Source organism: Coregonus lavaretus, assembly GCF_964263955.1.
Source record: "Coregonus lavaretus genome assembly, contig: HAP1_SCAFFOLD_301, whole genome shotgun sequence".
Classification (NCBI taxonomy): domain Eukaryota; kingdom Metazoa; phylum Chordata; class Actinopteri; order Salmoniformes; family Salmonidae; genus Coregonus; species Coregonus lavaretus.
Genome location: NW_028159431.1, coordinates 268,915 through 292,834, shown reverse-complemented (window position 1 = coordinate 292,834; position 23,920 = coordinate 268,915). Strand labels below are relative to the sequence as shown.

At 46.7% G+C, this 23,920-nt stretch overlaps 1 protein-coding gene across 2 annotated transcripts in view; it reads left to right on the top strand.

Annotated features, from left to right (window-relative positions):
- LOC311122856 (protein FAM53B-like) overlaps window positions 1–22,494 on the top strand; it is a 36,233-nt gene extending 13,739 nt beyond the window's left edge. For both annotated transcript variants that reach the window (XM_084197171.1, XM_084197172.1), the window contains 3 exons: window positions 4,341–4,398; window positions 15,568–16,457; window positions 19,596–22,494. In XM_084197171.1, coding sequence (XP_084053297.1) covers window positions 4,341–4,398; window positions 15,568–16,457; window positions 19,596–19,937 — 1,290 coding nt within the window. In that variant the 3' untranslated portion in view covers window positions 19,938–22,494. The remainder of the gene's footprint in view (window positions 1–4,340; window positions 4,399–15,567; window positions 16,458–19,595) is intronic.
- The last annotated feature ends 1,426 nt before the right edge of the window (window positions 22,495–23,920 follow it).

The window sequence follows — 23,920 nt, the reverse complement described above, 5'->3', positions numbered from 1 at the left end:
AGAGCTGTGTAAGGACATCAGGGATAAAATTGTAGACCTGCACAAGGCTGGGATGGGCTACAAGACAATAGGCAAGCAGCTTGGTGAGAAGGCAACAACTGTTGGCGCAATTATTAGAAAATGGAAGAAGTTCAAGATGACGGTTAATCACCCTTGGTCTGGAGCTCCATGCAAGATCTCAACTCGTGGGGCATCAATGATCATGAGGAAGGTGAGGGATCAGCCCAGAACTACACGGCAGGACCTGGTCAATGACCTGAAGAGAGCTGGGACCACAGTCTCAAAGAAAACCATTAGTAACACACTACGCCGTCATGGATTAAAATCCTGCAGCGCATGCAATATCCCCCTGCTCAAGCCAGCGCATGTCCAGGCCCGTCTGAAGTTTGCCAATGACCATCTGGATGATCCAGAGGAGGAATGGGAGAAGGTCATGTGGTCTGATGAGACAAAAATATAGCTTTTTGGTCTAAACTCCACTCGCCGTGTTTGGAGGAAGAAGAAGGATGAGTACAACCCCAAGAACACCATCCCAACCATGAAGCATGGAGGTGGAAACATCATTCTTTGAGGATGCTTTTCTGCAAAGGGGACAGGACGACTGCACCGTATTGAGGGGAGGATGGATGGGGCCATGTATCGCAAGATCTTGGCCAACAACCTCCTTCCCTCAGTAAGAACATTGAAGATGGGTCGTGGCTGGGTCTTCCAGCATGACAACGACCTGAAACACACAGCCAGGGCAACTAAGGAGTGGCTCCGTAAGAAGCATCTCAAGGTCCTGGAGTGGCCTAGCCAGTCTCCAGACCTGAACCCAATAGAACATCTTTGGAGGGAGCTGAAAGTCCGTATTGCCCAGCGACAGCCCCGAAACCTGAAGGATCTGGAGAAGGTCTGTATGGAGGAGTGGGCCAAAATCCCTGCTGCAGTGTTTGCAAACCTGGTCAAGACCTACAGGAAACATATGATCTCTATAATTGCAAACAAAGGTTTCTGTACCAAATAGTAAGTTCTGCTTTCCTGATGTATCAAATACTTATGTCATGCAATAAAATGCAAATTAATTACTTAAAAATCATACAATGTGATTTTCTGGATTTTTGTTTTAGATTCCGTCTCTCACAGTTGAAGTGTACCTATGATAAAAATTACAGACCTCTACATGCTTTGTAAGTAGGAAAACCTGCAAAATTGGCAGTGTATCAAATACTTGTTCTCCCCACTGTATATGGCTTTGTTATTTGCATATATCCTATGTGATTGGATGTTTCACTGATGTCAACCATGCTGTCAGTCAGTAGGAAACAAGACCAGTGTTTTGTCAGTACACTGATGTCAACCACACTGTCAGTCAGTAGGAAACACAAGCCCAGTGTAGAATAACGTCTTGATGCTGTCTAATCTAACGGCTACATTCTTCATCATCCCAAAGATGGAACAGTTTACGACCTTACACTACCAGTATAATATATAATAATATGCCATTTAGCAGACGCTTTTATCCAAAGCGACTTACAGTCATGTGTGCATACATTTTTACATATGGGTGGTCCCGGGGATCGAACCCACTACCCTGGCGTTACAAGCGCCATGCTCTACCAATTGAGCTACAGAGGACCAAATGATAGCCTTTATAGTGAATAGGGCAATCTGTCAACCTATTCCACTATAAAGGGAATATGCCAGCGTGCCGTTTGGGACGCGTGCTGTGATTACAGCGGCTGTAATCCTTTACTAATGGACTTGGGCCTAACTTGGGTTGAATTCACTGGAAAACTCCCAACTCAAAGCGTTGCTCTCTACTACAATAATTTCCTATTCAGGAAGTGATGTAAAACGCTGTTACATAATTTGAACATCACTCGCTTGATTTAAAAGGGTAGTTTTATTACAATGAATCATGATTTGGATTGTAAAAGCTCAACCTGTTATCACGAGGGACTGAAGGGAGGCTGTGTCATTTAGTTCCTTCCATTCTGGAATCCTTTTGTTTCCTTCCATTCTGGAATCCTTTTAGTTTCCTTCCATTCTGGAATCCTTTTAGTTTCCTTCCATTCTGGAATCCTTTTAGTTTCCTTCCATTCTGGAATCCTTTTAGTTTCCTTCCATTCTGGAATCCTTTTAGTTTCCTTCCATTCTGGAATCCTTTTAGTTTCCTTCCATTCTGGAATCCTTTTAGTTTCCTTCCATTCTGGAATCCTTTTAGTTTCCTTCCATTCTGGAATCCTTTTAGTTTCCTTCCATTCTGGAATCCTTTTGTTTCCTTCCATTCTGGAATCCTTTTAGTTCCTTCCATTCATGACTCTTCTGAAAAACAAAGGGCCATTCTCTCTATATAGTGCACTACTTTTGACCAGGGCCCGGGCCCATAGGGTTCTGGTCAAAAGTAGTGGACTATATATATATAAGGAAAAGGGTGCCGTTTTGGGACTCAACCTTAGAAACAACAAGGAGGCTTGGCTGGGCGACTCTGACTCATGTTTCTCACCAGAGAAGTGTTCAGCGTTTCCTCTCACTAGCACAGAGTGAAAATTCCCCCTGTAGTGTAGTGTAGTGTAGTGTAGTGTAGTGTAGTGTGAGTTTGCCCTCTATCCATGTGAAACGTCATCATCATACTCAGTCTCAGGGCTGGTCCTTAGTTTAAGGTGGAGACTGATTTAGGGCTGTGTCCCAAAGGGAACCCTATTCCTTATATAGTGCACATTACTTTGGACCAGAGCGCTATAGGCCACTATGTAGTGGATAGGGTGCCGTTTTAGATGTTCATAGGGGGGGGGGGGGAATCCATTACACAGTCACAGCTGCAGTCACCCTCTTTAACGTCCTCTTTCATTTCACAGTTACACAGACCTACTGAAACACCACACACTGGTAGAGACTATTGTTTTTGTGGTTTGCATATTTGCATTGCATATCTAGGGGGTAGGTGATGCTAGCTTACACTTCCTGTACATACACATAGTTCTGTGTATGTACAGACAGAACATTAAGCTCCAGTGGTGAGGTGAGATGACTTGGTGACAGAACATTAAGCTCCAGTGGTGAGATGACTTGGTGACAGAACATTAAGCTCCAGTGGTGAGGTGAGATGACTTGGTGACAGAACATTAAGCTCCAGTGGTGAGGTGACTTGGTGACAGATCATTAAGCTCCAGTGGTGAGGTGACTTGGTGACAGAACATTAAGCTCCAGTGGTGAGGTGACTTGGTGACAGAACATTAAGCTCCAGTGGTGAGGTGAGATGACTTGGTGACAGAACATTAAGCGCCAGTGGTGAGGTGAGATGACTTGGTGACAGAACATTAAGCTCCAGTGGTGAGATGACTTGGTGACAGAACATTAAGCTCCAGTGGTGAGGTGACTTGGTGACAGAACATTAAGCTCCAGTGGTGAGGTGACTTGGTGACAGAACATTAAGCTCCAGTGGTGAGGTGACTTGGTGACAGAACATTAAGCTCCAGTGGTGAGGTGACTTGGTGACAGAACATTAAGCTCCAGTGGTGAGGTGACTTGGTGACAGAACATTAAGCTCCAGTGGTGAGGTGACTTGGTGACAGAACATTAAGCTCCAGTGGTGAGGTGACTTGGTGACAGAACATTAAGCTCCAGTGGTGAGATGACTTGGTGACAGAACATTAAGCTCCAGTGGTGAGGTGACTTGGTGACAGAACATTAAGCTCCAGTGGTGAGTTGAGATGACTTGGTGACAGAACATTAAGCTCCAGTGGTGAGGTGACTTGGTGACAGAACATTAAGCTCCAGTGGTGAGGTGACTTGGTGACAGAACATTAAGCTCCAGTGGTGAGGTGACAGAACATTAAGCTCCAGTGGTGAGGTGACTTGGTGACAGAACATTAAGCTCCAGTGGTGAGGTGACTTGGTGACAGAACATTAAGCTCCAGTGGTGAGGTGACTTGGTGACAGAACATTAAGCTCCAGTGGTGAGGTGACTTGGTGACAGAACATTAAGCTCCAGTGGTGAGGTGACTTGGTGACAGACCATTAAGCTCCAGTGGAGAGGTGAGATGACTTGGTGACAGAACATTAAGCTCCAGTGGTGAGGTGAGATGACTTGGTGACAGAACATTAAGCTCCAGTGGTGAGGTGAGGTGACTTGGTGACAGAACATTAAGCTCCAGTGGTGAGGTGACTTGGTGACAGAACATTAAGCTCCAGTGGTGAGGTGAGGTGACTTGGTGACAGAACATTAAGCTCCAGTGGTGAGGTGACTTGGTGACAGAACATTAAGCTCCAGTGGTGAGGTAGGGTGACTTGGTGGAGGTGTTTTCCAACCCAAAGGGAAGTGTTGTTTCCTGATGTGATGTCTTGTGTTTCCACAGATCAAGGCACAGACCATGAGCCTCCAGGGGACAGCTCTCTTCTCTTGCGGAGTCATGGGTGAGTGTGGATATACCAGGATCCCCCTAGATAACATGACTCTTTCTTTGACTACTCGCATCCTCTGGCAGCTTCGACTACCTCTGAGTAGTTGAGGCAAGACTAATTGCCTCCGCATCGGGCTTCCACCCCCTCCCACCCCATTCCACCCCCTCCCATGGACTAGGCCTAATGACTGTAGCTCTCTAGGAGTGGAGTCTGGCCCATGGACTAGGCCTAATGACTAGCGCTCTAGGAGTGGAGTCTGGCCCATGGACTAGGCCTAATGACTGTAGTGCTCTAGGAGTGGAGTCTGGCCCATGGACTAGGCCTAATGACTGTAGTGCTCTAGGAGTGGAGTCTGGCCCATGGACTAGGCCTAATGACTGTAGTGCTCTAGGAGTGGAGTCTGGCCCATGGACTAGGCCTAATGACTGTAGTGCTCTAGGAGTGGAGTCTGGCCCATGGACTAGGCCTAATGACTGTAGCGCTCTAGGAGTGGAGTCTGGCCCATGGACTAGGCCTAATGACTGTAGTGCTCTAGGAGTGGAGTCTGGCCCATGGACTAGGCCTAATGACTGTAGCGCTCTAGGAGTGGAGTCTGGCCCATGGACTAGGCCTAATGACTAGCGCTCTAGGAGTGGAGTCTGGCCCATGGACTAGGCCTAATGACTAGCGCTCTAGGAGTGGAGTCTGGCCCATGGACTAGGCCTAATGACTGTAGCTCTCTAGGAGTGGAGTCTGGCCCATGGACTAGGCCTAATGACTGTAGTGCTCTAGGAGTGGAGTCTGGCCCATGGACTAGGCCTAATGACTAGCGCTCTAGGAGTGGAGTCTGGCCCATGGACTAGGCCTAATGGCTGTAGTGCTCTAGGAGTGGAGTCTGGCCCATGGACTAGGCCTAATGACTAGTGCTCTAGGAGTGGAGTCTGGCCCATGGACTAGGCCTAATGGCTGTAGTGCTCTAGGAGTGGAGTCTGGCCCATGGACTAGGCCTAATGACTGTAGTGCTCTAGGAGTGGAGTCTGGCCCATGGACTAGGCCTAATGACTGTAGTGCTCTAGGAGTGGAGTCTGGCCCATGGACTAGGCCTAATGACTAGCGCTCTAGGAGTGGAGAACCGTATTGGTAAAGAACAACCAGTCTGCCTGGCTGGTGTTCAGAAGGGCCAAAACATGTTTTAAGAAGTGAAACGGGGAGGTAGCCTCGCCTACTACCGGAATTTCACTTTCTGTTGTTCAATGGAGAAGGCGTGTTGAACTACCTGACCGGTACTAGGCCTACGTATTTAGGAGATAGACTTTGACAACAACAGCCTTGGGCTCAGTGTCTGTTTGAACAACACCAGCCCTGACTGACTGATTCAACACTGATAACAAGGCTGGCTTAATGAGAATGAGATGTTTCTGATGGGAAATTGACACAAGGCCAAATAACAGCTCTGAGTTCAGCCTAATAATGGATTTAGTTGGAATTATTGCTGTGGCTTAGTAAGACATTGAGCTCTTCTGTTCCCTCATCAGCTGTGTTGACAGACTGATGACTCAATACTCATAGTTACCACAGAACAGCAGAATGGAGTGTTACCATACAATACTGCAATACTCAGCGGTACCATACTACCATACTCATAGTGGTACCATACTCATAGTGGTACCATACTCATAGTGGTACCATACTCATAGTGGTACCATACTCATAGTGGTACCATACTCATAGTGGTACCATACTACCATACTCATAGTGGTACCATACTCATAGTGGTACCATACTACCATACTCATAGTGGTACCATACTCAGTGTTACCATACTACCATACTCATAGTGGTACCATACTCATAGTGGTACCATACTACCATACTCATAGTGGTACCATACTCATAGTGGTACCATACTACCATACTCATAGTGGTACCATACTCATAGTGATACCATACTCATAGTGATACCATACTCATAGTGGTGCCATACTCATAGTGGTACCATACTCATAGTGGTACCATACTACCATACTCATAGTGGTACCATACTCATAGTGATACCATACTCATAGTGGTACCATACTACCATACTCATAGTGGTGCCATACTCATAGTGGTACCATACTCATAGTGGTACCATACTACCATACTCATAGTGGTACCATACTCATAGTGGTACCATACTACCATACTCATAGTAGTACCATACTACCATACTCATAGTGATACCATACTCATAGTGGTACCATACTACCATACTCATAGTGGTACCATACTACCATACTCATAGTGATACCATACTACCATACTCATAGTGATACCATACTACCATACTCATAGTGATACCATACTCATAGTGGTACCATACTACCATACTCATAGTGGTACCATACTACCATACTCATAGTGATACCATACTACCATACTCATAGTGGTACCATACTCATAGTGGTACCATACTCATAGCGGTACCATACTCAGTGTTACCATACTACCATACTCATAGTGGTACCATACTCATAGTGGTACCATACTACCATACTCATAGTGGTACCATACTCATAGTGGTACCATACTCATAGTGATACCATACTCATAGTGGTACCATACTACCATACTCATAGTGGTACCATACTCATAGTGGTACCATACTACCATACTCATAGTGGTACCATACTACCATACTCATAGTGGTACCATACTACCATACTCATAGTGGTACCATACTCATAGTGATACCATACTCATAGTGGTACCATACTACCATACTCATAGTGGTGCCATACTCAGTGGTACCATACTCATAGTGGTACCATACTACCATACTCATAGTGGTACCATACTCATAGTGGTACCATACTACCATACTCATAGTAGTACCATACTACCATACTCATAGTGATACCATACTCATAGTGGTACCATACTACCATACTCATAGTGGTACCATACTACCATATTCATAGTGATACCATACTACCATACTCATAGTGGTACCATACTCATAGTGGTACCATACTCATAGTGGTACCATACTCATAGTGATACCATACTACCATACTCATAGTGGTACCATACTACCATACTCATAGTGGTACCATACTCATAGTGGTACCATACTACCATACTCATAGTGGTACCATACTCATAGTGCTACCATACTCATAGTGGTTCCATACTCATAGTGGTACCATACTCATAGTGGTACCATACTACCATACTCATAGTGGTACCATACTCATAGTGATACCATACTCATAGTGGTACCATACTACCATACTCATAGTGGTACCATACTCATAGTGGTACCATACTACCATACTCATAGTGGTACCATACTCATAGTGATACCATACTCATAGTGGTACCATACTACCATACTCATAGTGGTACCATACTCATAGTGGTACCATACTACCATACTCATATAGTACCATACTCATAGTGGTACCATACTACCATACTCATAGTGGTACCATACTCATAGTGGTACCATACTACCATACTCATAGTGGTACCATACTCATAGTGGTACCATACTACCATACTCATAGTGGTACCATACTCATAGTGGTACCATACTACCATACTCATAGTGGTACCATACCAGTGGCGGTCAGTGCCGTTTAAGATGAGGGAGGACCATTTTCTTTCTTCATGATCATGGCCTTATTTCTATTACAGCATATTGGATGGCTGTCATTCATATTCCATTCACCCAGTTCAATGTAACATGGATAGGTTTAGGCTACTTCATGATACTCTAATGTTCCCTGTACCCATCATGAGGTTGCTACAACCTAGTCTATATAAATGAAAGTTTACAACGTAGGTGCACAAAGGTCGAGAGAGAATCTTGAGGTGACAGTGACACATGGACAGACAGTGACGCATTCAGTACCGCCTTGCACCCTCTGGCCTGCATCTAGTTGAATGCGCCAATTTGTAAGTCGCTCTGGATAAGAGCGTCTGCTAAAGAGCGTCTGCTAAATGTAAATGTAATCTAGGGTGTAATCATTAGTTCAACCGCTGCAAACGAGAGTTTTCTATTGGACAAATTCAGGCGTGTTTATCCCTGTTTCTTTCCATTCGCTTTTTTGTTTTTCAACAGAATCGGCGGAATGAACACACCCCTGATCACGCATAAACACAGTTCACTTTCATAGCAGCCACGTTGTATTCTTTCTTGCATCTGTGCGCTCTCCTCCTCTCACCTTTTCCCTTCGTTTGTGGACTTCAATGCACAACACATCAGCTGTATGTGACCAGGTGAAAAAACCTTTCCAAGCCAAACCTTCATATCATAACCGCTACACACAGCCTACATCGTTGTCACCATATTAGCTAACATCAGTCAAAAATAGCTACTAGAACTAACGCGTTAGTAAACCCGCTACAATCATGCAGTACAGTGTACAGTCAGCAAGCAGTTTAGAACTTACACCAGCGGGCCCCGGTGGCAATACATTTGTAAAACCAAAAGCTTACCTTGACTTGGAAGAGTTCCAGTGTTGTGTTGAATAGTCATAGCCAGCTAGCTAACATAGCATCCCTCTGTTTGAGCAGGGTGTTTGAGTAGGCTAAACTAGCTAGCTGCATTTGCTAGCTAAGTAAGTGAAACTGAAAGTGGAAAAAAAACTATCTTGCTTCTGCTTCATTTTGGAATAAATTAATTTGTTCAAAACTGTTCAACTATTGTCTTTCTCTCTCTTTGAGTAAACTACTCATCACATTTTATGCACCGCAGTGCTAGCTAGCTGTAGCTAATGCTTTCAGTACTAGATTAATTCTCTGATCCTTTGATTGAGTGGACAACATGTCAGTTCATGCTGCAAGAGCTCTGATAGGTTGGAGGACGTCCTCCGGAAGTTGGCATAATACTGTGTAAGTCTGGAAGGGGTTGAGAACCATGAGCCTCTTAAGTTTTTGTATTGATGTCAATGTACCCAGAGGAGGACGGAAGCTAGCTGTCCTCCGGCTACACCATGGAGCTACCCTACAGAGTGCTGTTGAGGCTACTGTAGACCGTCATTGCAAAACGGTGTATTTTAATCAATTATTTGGTGACGTGATTATGTTTAGTAGAGTTTTATCTAAAAAGGATACATTTTGTATTTCTATGAAATTCACTGAGGAGGATGGTCCTTCCCTTCCTCCTCTGAGGAGCCTCCACTGATGTCCACCAATGTTGTTTACATGTTGAAATGTCCTTGTGGTCTGTCTTACATAAGCCTGTACCATACTCATAGTGGTACCATACTCAGTGGTATGGGGGGAAAATAAATAAATAAATAAATAAATGTATGCACTCACTAACTGTAAAGTCGCTCTGGATAAGAGCGTCTGCTAAATGACTATCTAATGGTACCATACTACCATACTCATAGTGGTACCGTACTCGGTATTACCAAACTAATATTGGTGCTATACTACAATACTTGTAGTGGTACCATACTCCTAGTGGTACCATACTCCTAGTGGTACCATTCTTCAATGCAGAGGGAGGCTGACTCCCAGACACAGAAGTTACCTAGAGCTGAAGAGCGAGCAGTAGAGCTCAGTAGTTCTCCCCAGTTTAAGACGGTGCCAACAAACCAGGAGCTGCTATTTCTGTTGTTTCGGCTCGCTGCCTGCCTGCCAGCCAGCCAGCCAGCCAGCCAGCCAAGCCTCTACTCCACTCTGATGAGGGAGAAAGAGAGAATGTTTCTGTAGGCACAAGGCCCACATGCCTGAAGCTTTCTCCTTTCTATAAACTTTTTTTTTAAATGAGAGAAGAGATGATCCATGGCAATGTGCCACCTGTCATTTCTTGTCAATGTGTACAGTAGAAAGTTTGTATTTATTTTCTTCATAGAAATAATGTTCTTAGATATAAGATGACCCAGCAAACCGGGAACATTCCCAGAACATTACCGAAGATTCCCATTTAAGTTTTTATCTAACATTAGGATGACAACATCCCATAAACATTCAAACAATGTTTTTGATAACAAAATACTTTAAAAATAAATGTTTTAAATGAAATATCCTTTGGATATTCTCCTAACGTGCACAAAAATGTTGTGCACAACCTCTGTAATAACCCCCAACAGAACATTCCCCAAAAGTTCTCATTTGGTTTCCAGGTAATGTAATAACACTAACGCCAATGTACCGGTAATGTTTTCCCAGCAAACCAAAATGGGTTCTGTGAAAGTTGGCAGAACGTTCGTTAGGTTGCGGCAAATGTTCTCAACACAAAAACTGTCCAGTCATGCTGTTGATTTTACAATATTTCTATTAAACATTCGGTGATGTTGCAAGAACGTTCCCAGAATGCATTTTGTCTGTTCTTGTGGTCGTGAGGCCGGTTGGATGTACTGCCAAATTATTTTAAACAACGTTGGAGGCGGCTTATGGTGGAGAAATGAACATTTAAATTATCTGGCAACAGCTCTGGGGAACATTCCTGCAGTCAGCATGCCAATTGCACACTTCCTCAAAACATCTGTGGCATTGTGATGTGTGCACATTTTAGTGGCCTTTTATTGTCCCCAGCACAAGGTGCACCTGTGTAATGATCATGCTGTTTTAATCAGCTTCTTGATATGCCACACCTGTCAGGTGGATGGATTATCTTGTCAAAGGAGAAAAGCTCACTAACAGGGATGTAAAAGCTTTTTGTGCGTATGGAACATTTTTCTGGGATTTATTTTTCCCAGCTCATGATACATTTTATATTTTTGTTCAGTATAAATGGAAGGGATTGTTTTTCATGCGTTGCCCCCATGAAATCAGCAAAAACAAGCGCAGTAACTCAATGCATGTACACACTCCTATTGAATAATATGCATTCACCTGTATTGGGAATAGACCTAGGCTACATCTTGATTTAACCAGTTTATCAATAGATTTACCATTTTGAAATAAATTATTACCATTTATGTTTTGTAGTTAGATCCGGTTAAAAACTAAGTCAAATGTTATTGGATGATTTGTGTAATTGATTAATTAATCTATACATGGCTATCTCTAAACAATTTATATACAGGTTCAAATGTAATGATATTGAACTCAAAAGATGCCCAATGATTGAACAGAGCAGTAGCTGAGTTTATCTGTCTGGATCTAGTGCCATTCTATGACTGGCTAATACGCCTTTTTTTTGTTGCCGTGGCATCGTTTAGGAATCGAGTATCGTGATACTAAATCTGGTATCGGTATCAAAATTCTGGTATCGTGACAGCACTAGTCATTTGTTGATTCAACTCATGACATCACAACAAATCCAATTCCTCTACATGAGCCACATCAGTTAGCATCTGAAATTAATATTCTACATTACCATGGAAATGATTGCATCACAATACCAGGCAGCCCTTGCGAGTGTACCCCTGAGTTTACCAGTCAAATTACCAGGGTTAGATGTTCCCTAGCCTGTTCTATTCATTATATTTCTGTGAGTGCTGCTGCTGCATTGTGGGGGCATTGCCTAGGCAACTGAAGACTTGTTTGCTAGTTGTCCATGTTACCGCAGAAACGGACTCAACTGTACGAATGCCGGCCATCCCGTCTCCAGTCAGCTGTTCGTTATATTTTTATATAAACCTGATTCAGTTGATCACCCAGTGAATTATTAGAATCAGGTGTGCTAGATTAGGGTTGGTGTTAACCTACGGGATGGTAGCTTTCCAGGAACAGGGTTGGCGTTAACCTACGGGATGGTAGCTTTCCAGGAACAGGGTTGGCGTTAACCTACGGGATGGTAGCTTTCCAGGAACAGGGTTGGCGTTAACCTACGGGATGGTAGCTTTCCAGGAACAGGGTTGGCGTTAACCTACGGGATGGTAGCTTTCCAGGAACAGGGTTGGCGTTAACCTACGGGATGGTAGCTTTCCAGGAACAGGGTTGGTGTTAACCTACGGGATGGTAGCTTTCCAGGAACAGGGTTGGTGTTAACCTACGGGATGGTAGCTTTCCAGGAACAGGGTTGGCGTTAACCTACGGGATGGTAGCTTTCCAGGAACAGGGTTGGTGTTAACCTACGGGATGGTAGCTTTCCAGGAACAGGGTTGGCGTTAACCTACGGGATGGTAGCTTTCCAGGAACAGGGTTGGAGTAAACGCTCCCTAAAACACTTTAGCGAGCAGGCCTTCCTAATTGACCTGGCCCAGGTATCCTGGATGGATATAGATCTCATTCTGTCAGTAGAGGATGCCTGGTTGTTCTTTAAAAGTAATTTCCTCTCAATCTTAAATAAACATGCCCCATTCAAAAAATACAAAACTAAGAACAGATATAGCCCCTGGTTCTCCTCAGACTTGACTGCCCTTGACCAGCACAAAAACATCCTGTGGCGTACTGCATTAGCATCAAATAGCCCCAGCGATATGCAACTTTTCAGGGAAGTTAGGAACCAATATACACAAGCAGTCAGGAAAGCAAAGGCTAACTTTTTCAAACAGAAATGTGCATCCTGTAGCACTAACTCCAAAAAGTTTTGGGACACTGTAAAGTCCATGGAGAATAAGAGCACTTCCTCCCAGCTGCCCACTGCAATGAGGCTAGGAAACACTGTCACCACTGATAAATCTACAATAATGGAGAATTTCAACAAGCATTTTGCTACGGCTGGCCATGCTTTCCACCTGGCTACCGCTACCCCGGCCACCAACTCTGCACCCTCCGCTGCAACTTGCCCATGCCCCCCCCGCTTCTCCTTCACACAAATTCAGACAGCTGATGTTCTGAAAGAGCTGCAAAATCTGGACCCCTATAAATCAGCTGGGCTAGACAATCTGGACCCTTTCTTTCTAAAACTAGCCGCTGAAATTGTCGCAACCCCTATTACTAGTCTGTTCAACCTCTCTTTCGTAACGTCTGAGATCCCCAGAGATTGGAAAGCTGCCGCGGTCATCCCCCTCTTCAAAGGGGGTGACACTCTAGATCCAAACTGTTACAGACCTATATCCATCCCCCCCCTGCCTTTCGAAAGTATTTGAAAGCCAAGTTAACAAACAGATCACCGACCATTTCGAATCCCACCGTACCTTCTCCGCTACGCAATCCGGTTTCCTAGCTGGTCATGGGTGCACTTCAGCCACGCTCAAGGTCCTAAACGATATTATAACCGCGATCGATAAAAGACAGTACTGTGCAGCCGTCTTCATCGACCTGGCCAAGGCTTTCGACTCAGTCAACCACTGCATTCTTATTGGCAGACTAAATAGCCTTGGTTTCTCAAATGACTGCCTTGCCTGGTTCACCAACTACTTCTCAGATAGAGTTCAATGTGTCAAATCGGAGGGCCTGTTGTCTGGACCTATGGCAGTCTCTATGGGGGTGCCACAGGGTTCAATTCTTGGGCCGACTCTTTTCTCCGTGTATATCAATGATGTCGCTCTTGCTGCTGGTGACTCTCAGATCCACCTCTACGCAGACACCATTTTGTATACATCTAGCCCTTCATTGGACACTGTGTTAACAAACCTCCAAACGAGCTTCAATGCCATACAACACTCCTTCAGTAGCCTCCAACTGCTCTTAAACACTAGTAAGACTAAATGCATGCTCTTCAATCGAACGCTGCTGGATCATCCTTGAGATGTTTCTACAACTTGATTGGAGTCCACCTGTGGTAAATTCAATTGATTGGACATGATTTGGAAAGGCACACATCTGTCTATATAAGGTCCCACAATTGACAGTGCATGTCAGAGCAAAACCCAAGCCATGAGGTCGACGGAATTGTCCGTAGAGCTCAGAGACAGGATTGTGTCGAGGCACAGATCTGGAGAAGGGTACCAAAACATTTCTGCAGCATTGAAGTTCCCCAAGAACACAGTGGCCTCCATCATTCATAAATGGAAGAAGTCTGGAATCACCAAGACTCTTCCTATAGCTGGCCGCCCGGGCAAACTGAGCAATTGGGGGAGAAGGGCCTTGGTCAGGGAGGTGACCAAGAACCCGATGGTCACTCTGACAGAGTTCCTCTGGGGAGATGGGAGAACCTTCCAGAAGGACAACCATCGCTGCATCTCCACCAATCAGGCCTTTATGGTAGAGTGGCCAGACGGAAGCCTGCTTGGAGTTTGCCAAAAGGCACCTAAAGGACTCTCAGACCATGAGAAACAAGATTCTCTGGTCTGATGAAACCAATATTGAACTCTTTGGCCTGAATGCCAAGCGTCATGTCTGGAGGAAATCTGGTACCATCCCTACGGTGAAGCATGGGGGTGGCAGCATCATGCTGTGGGGATGTTTTTCAGCGGCAGGGACTGGAAGACTAGTCAGGATCGAGGGAAATATGAACGGAGCAAAGTACAGAGAGATCCTTGATGAAAACCTGCTCCAGAGCGCTCAGGACCTCCAACTGGGGCGAAGGTTCACCTTCCTACAGGACAACGACCCTAAGCACACAGCCAAGACAAGGCAGGAGTGGCTTCGGGAAAAGTCTCTAAAATATCCTTGAGTGGCCCAGCCAGAGCCCGGACTTGAACCCGATCAAACATCTCTGGAGAGACCTGAAAATAGCTGAGCAGCGATGCTCCCCATCCAACCTGACAGAGCTTGAGAGGATCTGCAGAGAAGAATGGGAGAAACTCCCCAAATACAGGTGTACCAAGCTTGTAGCGTCATATCCAAGAAGACTCAAGGCTGTAATCGCTGCGAAAGGTGCTTCAACAAAGTACTGAGTAAAGGGTCTGAATACTTATGTAAATGTAATATTTCATTTTTTTCATTGTCATTTATTGTATGAGCTTGATGAGGGGGGAAAAAACTATTTAATCCTTTTTAGAATAAGGTTGTAACGTAACAAAATGTGGAAAAAATAAAGGAGTCTGAATACTTTCTGAATGCACTGTATGTTCCCCTTCTTTCCCCCTGACTATTTCCATGTTGTGTTGTAGGCTATATGTTCCCCTGACTATTTCCATGTTGTGTTGTAGGCTATATGTTCCCCTGACTATTTCCATGTTGTGTTGTAGGCTATATGTTCCCCTGACTATTTCCATGTTGTGTTGTAGGCTATATGTTCCCCTGACTATTTCCATGTTGTGTTGTAGGCTATATGTTCCCCTGACTATTTCCATGTTGTGTTGTAGGCTATATGTTCCCCTGACTATTTCCATGTTGTGTTGTAGGCTATATGTTCCCCTGACTATTTCCATGTTGTGTTGTAGGCTATATGTTCCCCTGACTATTTCCATCTTTATTACTGTGTTTCAGAGACCGGCAGCAGGTGGCGTGACGTGGGCATGGGTCTGGCCCGGGGGGGCTGTGGAGCCCTGCATCACCAGAGACCCTCGGTGGAGTCCAGCAGCCTGGAGAACCTGTGGGATGTCCTGCCCTCTGAGGTTCTACCTCACCACTACTACCAGTGCCCAGTCCGCTGGGGGGGCAGAGACGCAGCACTGGGTCCCACCAGCATCACCACCACCGGACTGGTCCCCATCCCCGCCCCAGGCACCATCACCAGCCTGCTACAGGATCTGAGCCTGGGTGAGGCGTCAGCCTCCTCACCCTCCGCCGCTCCACCCTCCAAGCGCCAGTGCCGCTCCCTCTCCTGCTCAGAGGACCTGGGAGGCTGTCGGTCGGCCTGGAGGCCCCAGGGGTCCCGGGTGTGGACGTCTGTGGCGAAGAGGCGATGCCACAGTGGAGGAAGTGTCCAGAGAGGAGTTGCAACAGGAGGGACACGCTCTCAGCAGCTAGGGTTCCCTGCCATGCAGCGTAGCGCCAGCTTCAGCCTGCCAGCTCGCTCCAACACCCTCTCCCTGGATCTCCCTGGCTTCACCCAGGAGAAATGCCTCCCCTGCCCTTCCTCCTTCAGCGGCCTGGCCCCCACCTCCTACTCCTCCCTGTCCTCAGAGCCCCCCAGGCCCTTCCTCTACCTCTCTCACGGACAGATCTGCCTCCCAGAGATCCAGGGAGGCCCGGCGTCGCCCCTGAGCTCCCCAGACTCCACCCCAGAGATGGAGCGCCGTGCTGGGAAGGGTGGGCTGGCCCGGAGCCGCTCTCAGCCCTGCGTCCTCAACGACAAGAAGATGAGTGTGAAGCGGAGGAGACCAGCTGACTCACACAGACAGAGGCCTTCTCTGGACCTTGCCAAGATGACACAGGTTAGTAGGGGAATAATATAGTGAGAATATTTGCCATTTAGCAGACATTCATCCAAAGCGACATACGAGTGGACCCGGGAATTGAACCCACTATCCTGGTGTTGCAAGAGCCATGCTCTACCAACTAAGCTACAGAGGACCACAAGGCAAAGGGGTGGAGTTAGGAACCCGGTTAATGGTTACTAGTCTAGTATTTAGAAGACTAGTTAAAGGGAAAATCATCAATCTGATTTGCTGAAATTAGTATATGGGGCAGGCTGGTTTCATAGGGTGGGTTTACGTCGTTGTAATTCATGACAATTAGCAGGCTTATATAGGACTACTACTTCAAGACATTCAGGACAGCCTTTGTCATTCTACAGCCAGAGGGTCAAAAGGTCAGGCCGTAGCATGATGCCTAAAAGGTAAACGATCAGTACAGCCGTTCACCCAGCTTGCTTCAAAAAGTATCTGTTAACGTGCCGGTCGTTACCATGACAACATCACATGTTCTGGGAGTTCCGGGATCAGCCCAGCCGGCTACTATTAGTCTGTTACTAAGAAATCCTAGATGACTCTGTCGGCTGTACTCTCTCAATGGTTTGGTGGCTACATAAGGGTCTGTGTACACATGGAGAGGCTACATAAGGGTCTGTGTACACATGGAGAGGCTACATAAGGGTCTGTGTACACATGGAGAGGCTACATAAGGGTCTGTGTACACATGGAGAGGCTACATAAGGGTCTGTGTACACATGGAGAGGCTACATAAGGGTCTGTGTACACATGGAGAGGCTACATAAGGGTCTGTATACACATGGAGAGGCTACATAAGGGTCTGTATACACATGGAGAGGCTACATAAGGGTCTGTATACACATGGAGAGGCTACATAAGGGTCTGTGTACACATGGAGAGGCTACATAAGGGTCTGTGTACACATGGAGAGGCTACATAAGGGTCTGTGTACACATGGAGAGGCTACATAAGGGTCTGTGTACACATGGAGAGGCTACATAAGGGTCTGTATACACATGGAGAGGCTACATAAGGGTCTGTATACACATGGAGAGGCTACATAAGGGTATGTATACACATGGAGAGGCTACATAAGGGTCTGTATACACATGGAGAGGCTACATAAGGGTCTGTGTACACATGGAGAGGCTACATAAGGGTCTGTATACACATGGAGAGGCTACATAAGGGTCTGTGTACACATGGAGAGGCTACATAAGGGTCTGTATACACATGGAGAGGCTACATAAGGGTCTGTGTACACATGGAGAGGCTACATAAGGGTCTGTGTACACATGGAGAGGCTACATAAGGGTCTGTATACACATGGAGAGGCTACATAAGGGTCTGTATACACATGGAGAGGCTACATAAGGGTCTGTATACACATGGAGAGGCTACATAAGGGTCTGTATACACATGGAGAGGCTACATAAGGGTCTGTGTACACATGGAGAGGCTACATAAGGGTCTGTGTACACATGGAGAGGCTACATAAGGGTCTGTGTACACATGGAGAGGCTACATAAGGGTCTGTGTACACATGGAGAGGCTACATAAGGGTCTGTGTACACATGGAGAGGCTACATAAGGGTCTGTGTACACATGGAGAGGCTACATAAGGGTCTGTATACACATGGAGAGGCTACATAAGGGTCTGTATACACATGGAGAGGCTACATAAGGGTCTGTGTACACATGGAGAGGCTACATAAGGGTCTGTGTACACATGGAGAGGCTACATAAGGGTCTGTGTACACATGGAGAGGCTACATAAGGGTCTGTATACACATGGAGAGGCTACATAAGGGTCTGTATACACATGGAGAGGCTACATAAGGGTCTGTGTACACATGGAGAGGCTACATAAGGGTCTGTGTACACATGGAGAGGCTACATAAGGGTCTGTGTACACATGGAGAGGCTACATAAGGGTCTGTATACACATGGAGAGGCTACATAAGGGTCTGTATACACATGGAGAGGCTACATAAGGGTCTGTATACACATGGAGAGGTGTGCTCCTAATAGATACAAATGTGTAGTTGCTTAGTGAAAAGGTTTCAGGATGTAACCTGTTTTTGCGGCTTTGTCTGCTTAATGCAGTCAGGTCTAGTTATAGTTAGGGTCAAGAGCCGTCTCAAAGAGGCCCTATTTGGATGTAAATGAATGACTAAAAAAACATTTCATACTTCACATACTTTGTAATAGCATGTTCTAAAATAGCCATCAACATTATTCTAGAAAACATACTGTTTAGATGGGCGGGAGAGGGAGGGAGACGTAGGGAGGGAGAGGGAGGGAGACGTAGAGAGGGAGGGAGACGTAGGGAGGGAGAGGGGGGAGACGTAGAGAGGGAGGGAGACGTAGAGAGAGGGAGGGAGACGGAGGGAGGTAGAGAGAGGGAGGGAGACGTAGGGAGGGAGACGGAGGGAGGGAGGGAGACGGAGGGAGAGAGGGGGGAGAGGGAGGGAGGGAGACGTAGGGAGAGAGAGGGAGGGGGAGGGAGGGAGGGAGACGGAGGGAGAGAGGGGGGAGAGGGAGGGAGGGAGACGTAGGGGGAGGGAGGGAGATGTAGGGAGAGAGAGGGAGGGAGAGGGAGAGAGAGGGAGGGAGAGGGAGGGAGGGAGAGGGAGGGAGACTTAGAGGTAGAGAGACGTAGGGAGAGGAGAGGGAGGGAGACGTAGGGAGGGAGACGTAGGGAGGGAGACGTAGGGAGGGAGACGTAGGGAGGGAGACGTAGGGAGGGAGAGGGAGGGAGGGAGACGTAGGGAGGGGGAGGGAGGGAGGGAGGGGGACGTAGGGAGGGGGACGTAGGGAGGGAGACGTAGAGGGAGGGAGACGTAGGGAGGGAGGGAGACGTAGAGGGAGGGAGAGGGAGGGAGACGTAGAGGGAGGAGACAGAGGGGGAGAACGAGACTGAGGGAGAGAGGACTTTTATCATGTGCTGGACTGCAGACCAAGGAAAATGCCAAGATGCCAAATATTCCATCTCCATGGAAACCAAACTGACTGAGTATGGCTGTTCAGTATGCCCTCTCCCCACTCTACCCCCGTCCCTGTTTGCTTTAGTTTCTGCTTTTTCCTCTGAGACAAAATAAATATACTAAACAAAAAACTTGTTGTTTTTTTTATCCACAGAAACGTCGGAATTTCCAAAGCCTCAGCTGCCCTGGGATCACTGGGGACAACAGCTATCAATCAACCCAGGGCCCGCCCCCTCAGAGGACCACTGACCAATGTGAGACTGACTTCGCCTCTGCAGGCAATCAGGGATTGGACGATCCAACCGCCAGCTCCAAAGAGGGCGGAGTCATCACTAGTGTCTCTGGGGAGGAGGATCCAGCCACCTCCATCGAGGAGCTGGATTGGCTGAGCTCCGCGGTCTGCGATGACGTGACAGCAGGGGCAGCCACTGGCACCAGGAAGGATGGGTATCAGCTGGGAGGAGATCTGGACATCGATCAGATCGAGAGGAACTGAACCGGGTCGTGTTCACAAGGCACCAAACGGAAGAAAAGACTGAAAAATGTTACATTCATATTTTCCCGATTTTAACATGACCGTGAACTATACTTACCACCCTCAGGCGAAAGGGACTGTGAAAGGGGTGTACAGTAGGTAAACCCTGCTAAGCTAGGCTCCTGCCCTGACTGAACCCTGTGGACTGAAGAGAGACATTGACATGTTAAAGGCCTTGTGGTGAGATGTGTTTAGTCCTCTCACTGTGTTGTGTCCTGTCTCTGCCTGCGTCTGAAATGCCACCCTCGCCCCTTTATAGTGCACTACATTTGACTAGAGCCCTATGGGACCCTGGTCGAAAGGAGTGCACTAGATATGGAATAGGGTGCCGTTGTGGACCCACCCCGTGTTTCAGAGAATAGGATACACTGACGGCGCCGACCCGGTCACGTCTCTGGGAGTGAAGAGTGAAGGAGGGTCTCTGTTGTCTGTATGGGGTATCTTAATGCGTTTCTCTCTTAGCCTGAATACCTTAACTATAATGATGTACTGGGTATGAACAGAATACACAGCTGGTTTTGTATTATGATGTGCTGGGTATGAACAGAATACACAGCTGGTTTTGTATTATGATGTGCTGGGTATGAACAGAATACACAGCTGGTTTTGTATTATGATGTGCTGGGTATGAACAGAATACACAGCTGGTTTTGTATTATGATGTACTGGGTATGAACAGAATACACAGCTGGTTTTGTATTATGATGTGCTGGGTATGAACAGAATACACAGCTGGTTTTGTATTATGATGTACTGGGTATGAACAGAATACACAGCTGGTTTTGTATTATGATGTACTGGGTATGAACAGAATACACAGCTGGTTTTGTATTATGATGTACTGGGTATGAACAGAATACACAGCTGGTTTTGTATTATGATGTACTGGGTATGAACAGAATACACAGCTGGTTTTGTATTATGATGTGCTGGGTATGAACAGAATACACAGCTGGTTTTGTATTATGATGTACTGGGTATGAACAGAATACACAGCTGGTTTTGTATTATGATGTACTGGGGATGAACAGAATACACAGCTGGTTTTGTATTATGATGTACTGGGGATGAACAGAATACACAGCTGGTTTTGTATTATGATGTACTGGGTATGACCAGAATACACAGCTGGTTTTGTATTATGATGTGCTGGGTATGAACAGAATACACAGCTGGTTTGTATTATGATGTGCTGGGTATGAACAGAATACACAGCTGGTTTTGTATTATGATGTACTGGGTATGAACAGAATACACAGCTGGTTTTGTATTATGATGTACTGGGTATGAACAGAATACACAGCTGGTTTTGTATTATGATGTACTGGGTATGAACAGAATACACAGCTGGTTTTGTATAAATTCTCTGCACTAGGACTAGTGGATGTTGTTGGCCCAATCCCAAATGGACCCCTAGACCCTCTGCACTAGGACTAGTGGATGTTGTTGGCCCAATCCCAAATGGACCCCTAGACCCTCTGCACTAGGACTAGTGGATGTTGTTGGCCCAATCCCAAATGGACCCCTAGACCCTCTGCACTAGGACTAGTGGATGTTGTTGGCCCAATCCCAAATGGACCCCTAGACCCTCTGCACTAGGACTAGTGGATGTTGTTGGCCCAATCCCAAATGGACCCCTAGACCCTCTGCACTAGGACTAGTGGATGTTGTTGGCCCAATCCCAAATGGACCCCTAGACCCTCTGCACTAGGACTAGTGGATGTTGTTGGCCCAATCCCAAATGGACCCCTAGACCCTCTGCACTAGGACTAGTGGATGTTGTTGGCCCAATCCCAAATGGACCCCTAGACCCTCTGCACTAGGACTAGTGGATGTTGTTGGCCCAATCCCAAATGGACCCCTAGACCCTCTGCACTTGTGGGGATCTGATAAGATTTGACAGGTGCAATCAATCTGGTAATAGCTCCACCTTGCCCTCTGATAGGCTCCTCTCAGATCTCCACAAGTGTATAGGACGTCGTGTCTAGAGTCCATCTGGGATCGGGCCCTGTTGTTTCTCATGGACACTTCCTCCCCACAGTACGTTAATAGAGAGACGGTGATGGAGAGGACTTTGAGACCGTCCGTCTGTCTGTAGATTCCTTCCGCTATCTTTTTAATGCGGAAAATTAATTTCACACACAGCACACCAGACCTGGGTTCAAATACTATTTGAAATCTTTCAAACATTTTTTTTTTTATTGTTTGCTTTAGGCCTGCCTGGACTGCCAAGGTAAGCTCGGTCATGCCCAGTTAAAGTATTTGAAATGATTTCAAATAGTAGGTCTGTAACACACAAACACAAACACACACACACACACACACACACACACAGAGTATATCAATGAACATGTCACACAATAACATTGAAATGAAATCTACTCTGCTCATTCATCTGAGAGAAACTTAGTGATGATGCTATTCAGTGTTATTCTTTATTTTTAACAATTTGTTACTACAAAGCTATGTATGTAAAACATGAACATTTCTATACGAATAAACATAGTTGTTTAAATGTTTGTTTTGTAAATCATGTTAATCTACTGTCTTCAGATATACGAATTATACATTTTTATCAAAACATTCAAAAGCCTTATTCGTTGGTGGGGGTATTTGGTATTTTTTTTTGGGGGGGGGGGGGATGACAGACCAGGATGGGGGGGTGACAGGCCGGGGTGGGGGGGGTGACAGGCCGGGGTGGGGGGGGATGACAGACCAGGGTGGGGGGGTGACAGGCCGGGGTGGGGGGGGTGACAGGCCGGGGTGGGGGGGTGACAGGGTGGGAAGTCCTCTTTTCCCTGTTAAACGGCGGGTTGCATGGTGGCAGTTCACCCTAGAGACCTCCCTCCCTCCCTCCCTCCTGGGAAACAAAGGGGCTTTTTATCTGAAGAGCAGCAGTGACGTGGGAGGGGAGGGGAGGAGAGGACAGGGGAGGGGAGGGGAGGCAGAAGGTTGTAATGTGGGTCATGTGTCAGGACTACTGGTGCTGCTTTTCTCTCTCTAGTCCTGTCTCCCCTCCCTCCCTCCCCACTGGGCTCTCTAGTCCTGTCTCCCCTCCCTCCCTCCCTCCCTCCCTCCCCACTGGGCTCTCTAGTCCTGTCTCCCCTCCCTCCCTCCCTCCCTCCCTCCCCACTGGGCTCTCTAGTCCTGTCTCCCCTCCCTCCCTCCCCACTGGGCTCTCTAGTCCTGTCTCCCCTCCCTCCCTCCCTCCCTCCCTCCCCACTGGGCTCTCTAGTCCTGTCTCCCCTCCCTCCCTCCCCACTGGGCTCTCTAGTCCTGTCTCCCCTCCCTCCCTCCCTCCCTCCCTCCCCACTGGGCTCTCTAGTCCTGTCTCCCCTCCCTCCCTCCCTCCCTCCCCACTGGGCTCTCTAGTCCTGTCTCCCCTCCCTCCCTCCCCACTGGGCTCTCTAGTCCTGTCTCCCCTCCCTCCCCACTGGGCTCTCATTTGACGTTGAATCAATGTGGAAAACTGATTGGATTTGGAAAACTGATTGGATTCGATGTAAGGGCATTTGGTCTTATTTTTAACCAAACTTTTAACCAAAATCTAATTACATGGTGAAATGTTTAGTTGGTTTCACGTTGAATTCACGTTAGTTGAGAACTCAACCAAATGTAAATCAAAAGTAGACATTGAACTGACGTCTGTGTCCAGTGGGTCTCTCTGGTGTGTGTTGTGAGGGGGGGGGGGGGGTCTCTCTGTCTCTCCTCCATCCTGGTGTGACTGATAGTATGATTCCTGGGTCTCTCTCTGTCTCCTCCATCCTGGTGTGACTGATAGTATGATTCCTGGGTCTCTCTCTGTCTCTCTGTTTCTCCTACCAGCTCTCGATGGCTGACTAAGTGATTCCTGGGTCTCTCTCTGTCTCTCCTACCAGCTCTTGATGGCTGACTAAGTGATTCCCGGGTCTCTCTCTGTTTCTCTGTCTCTCCTCCCAGCTCTC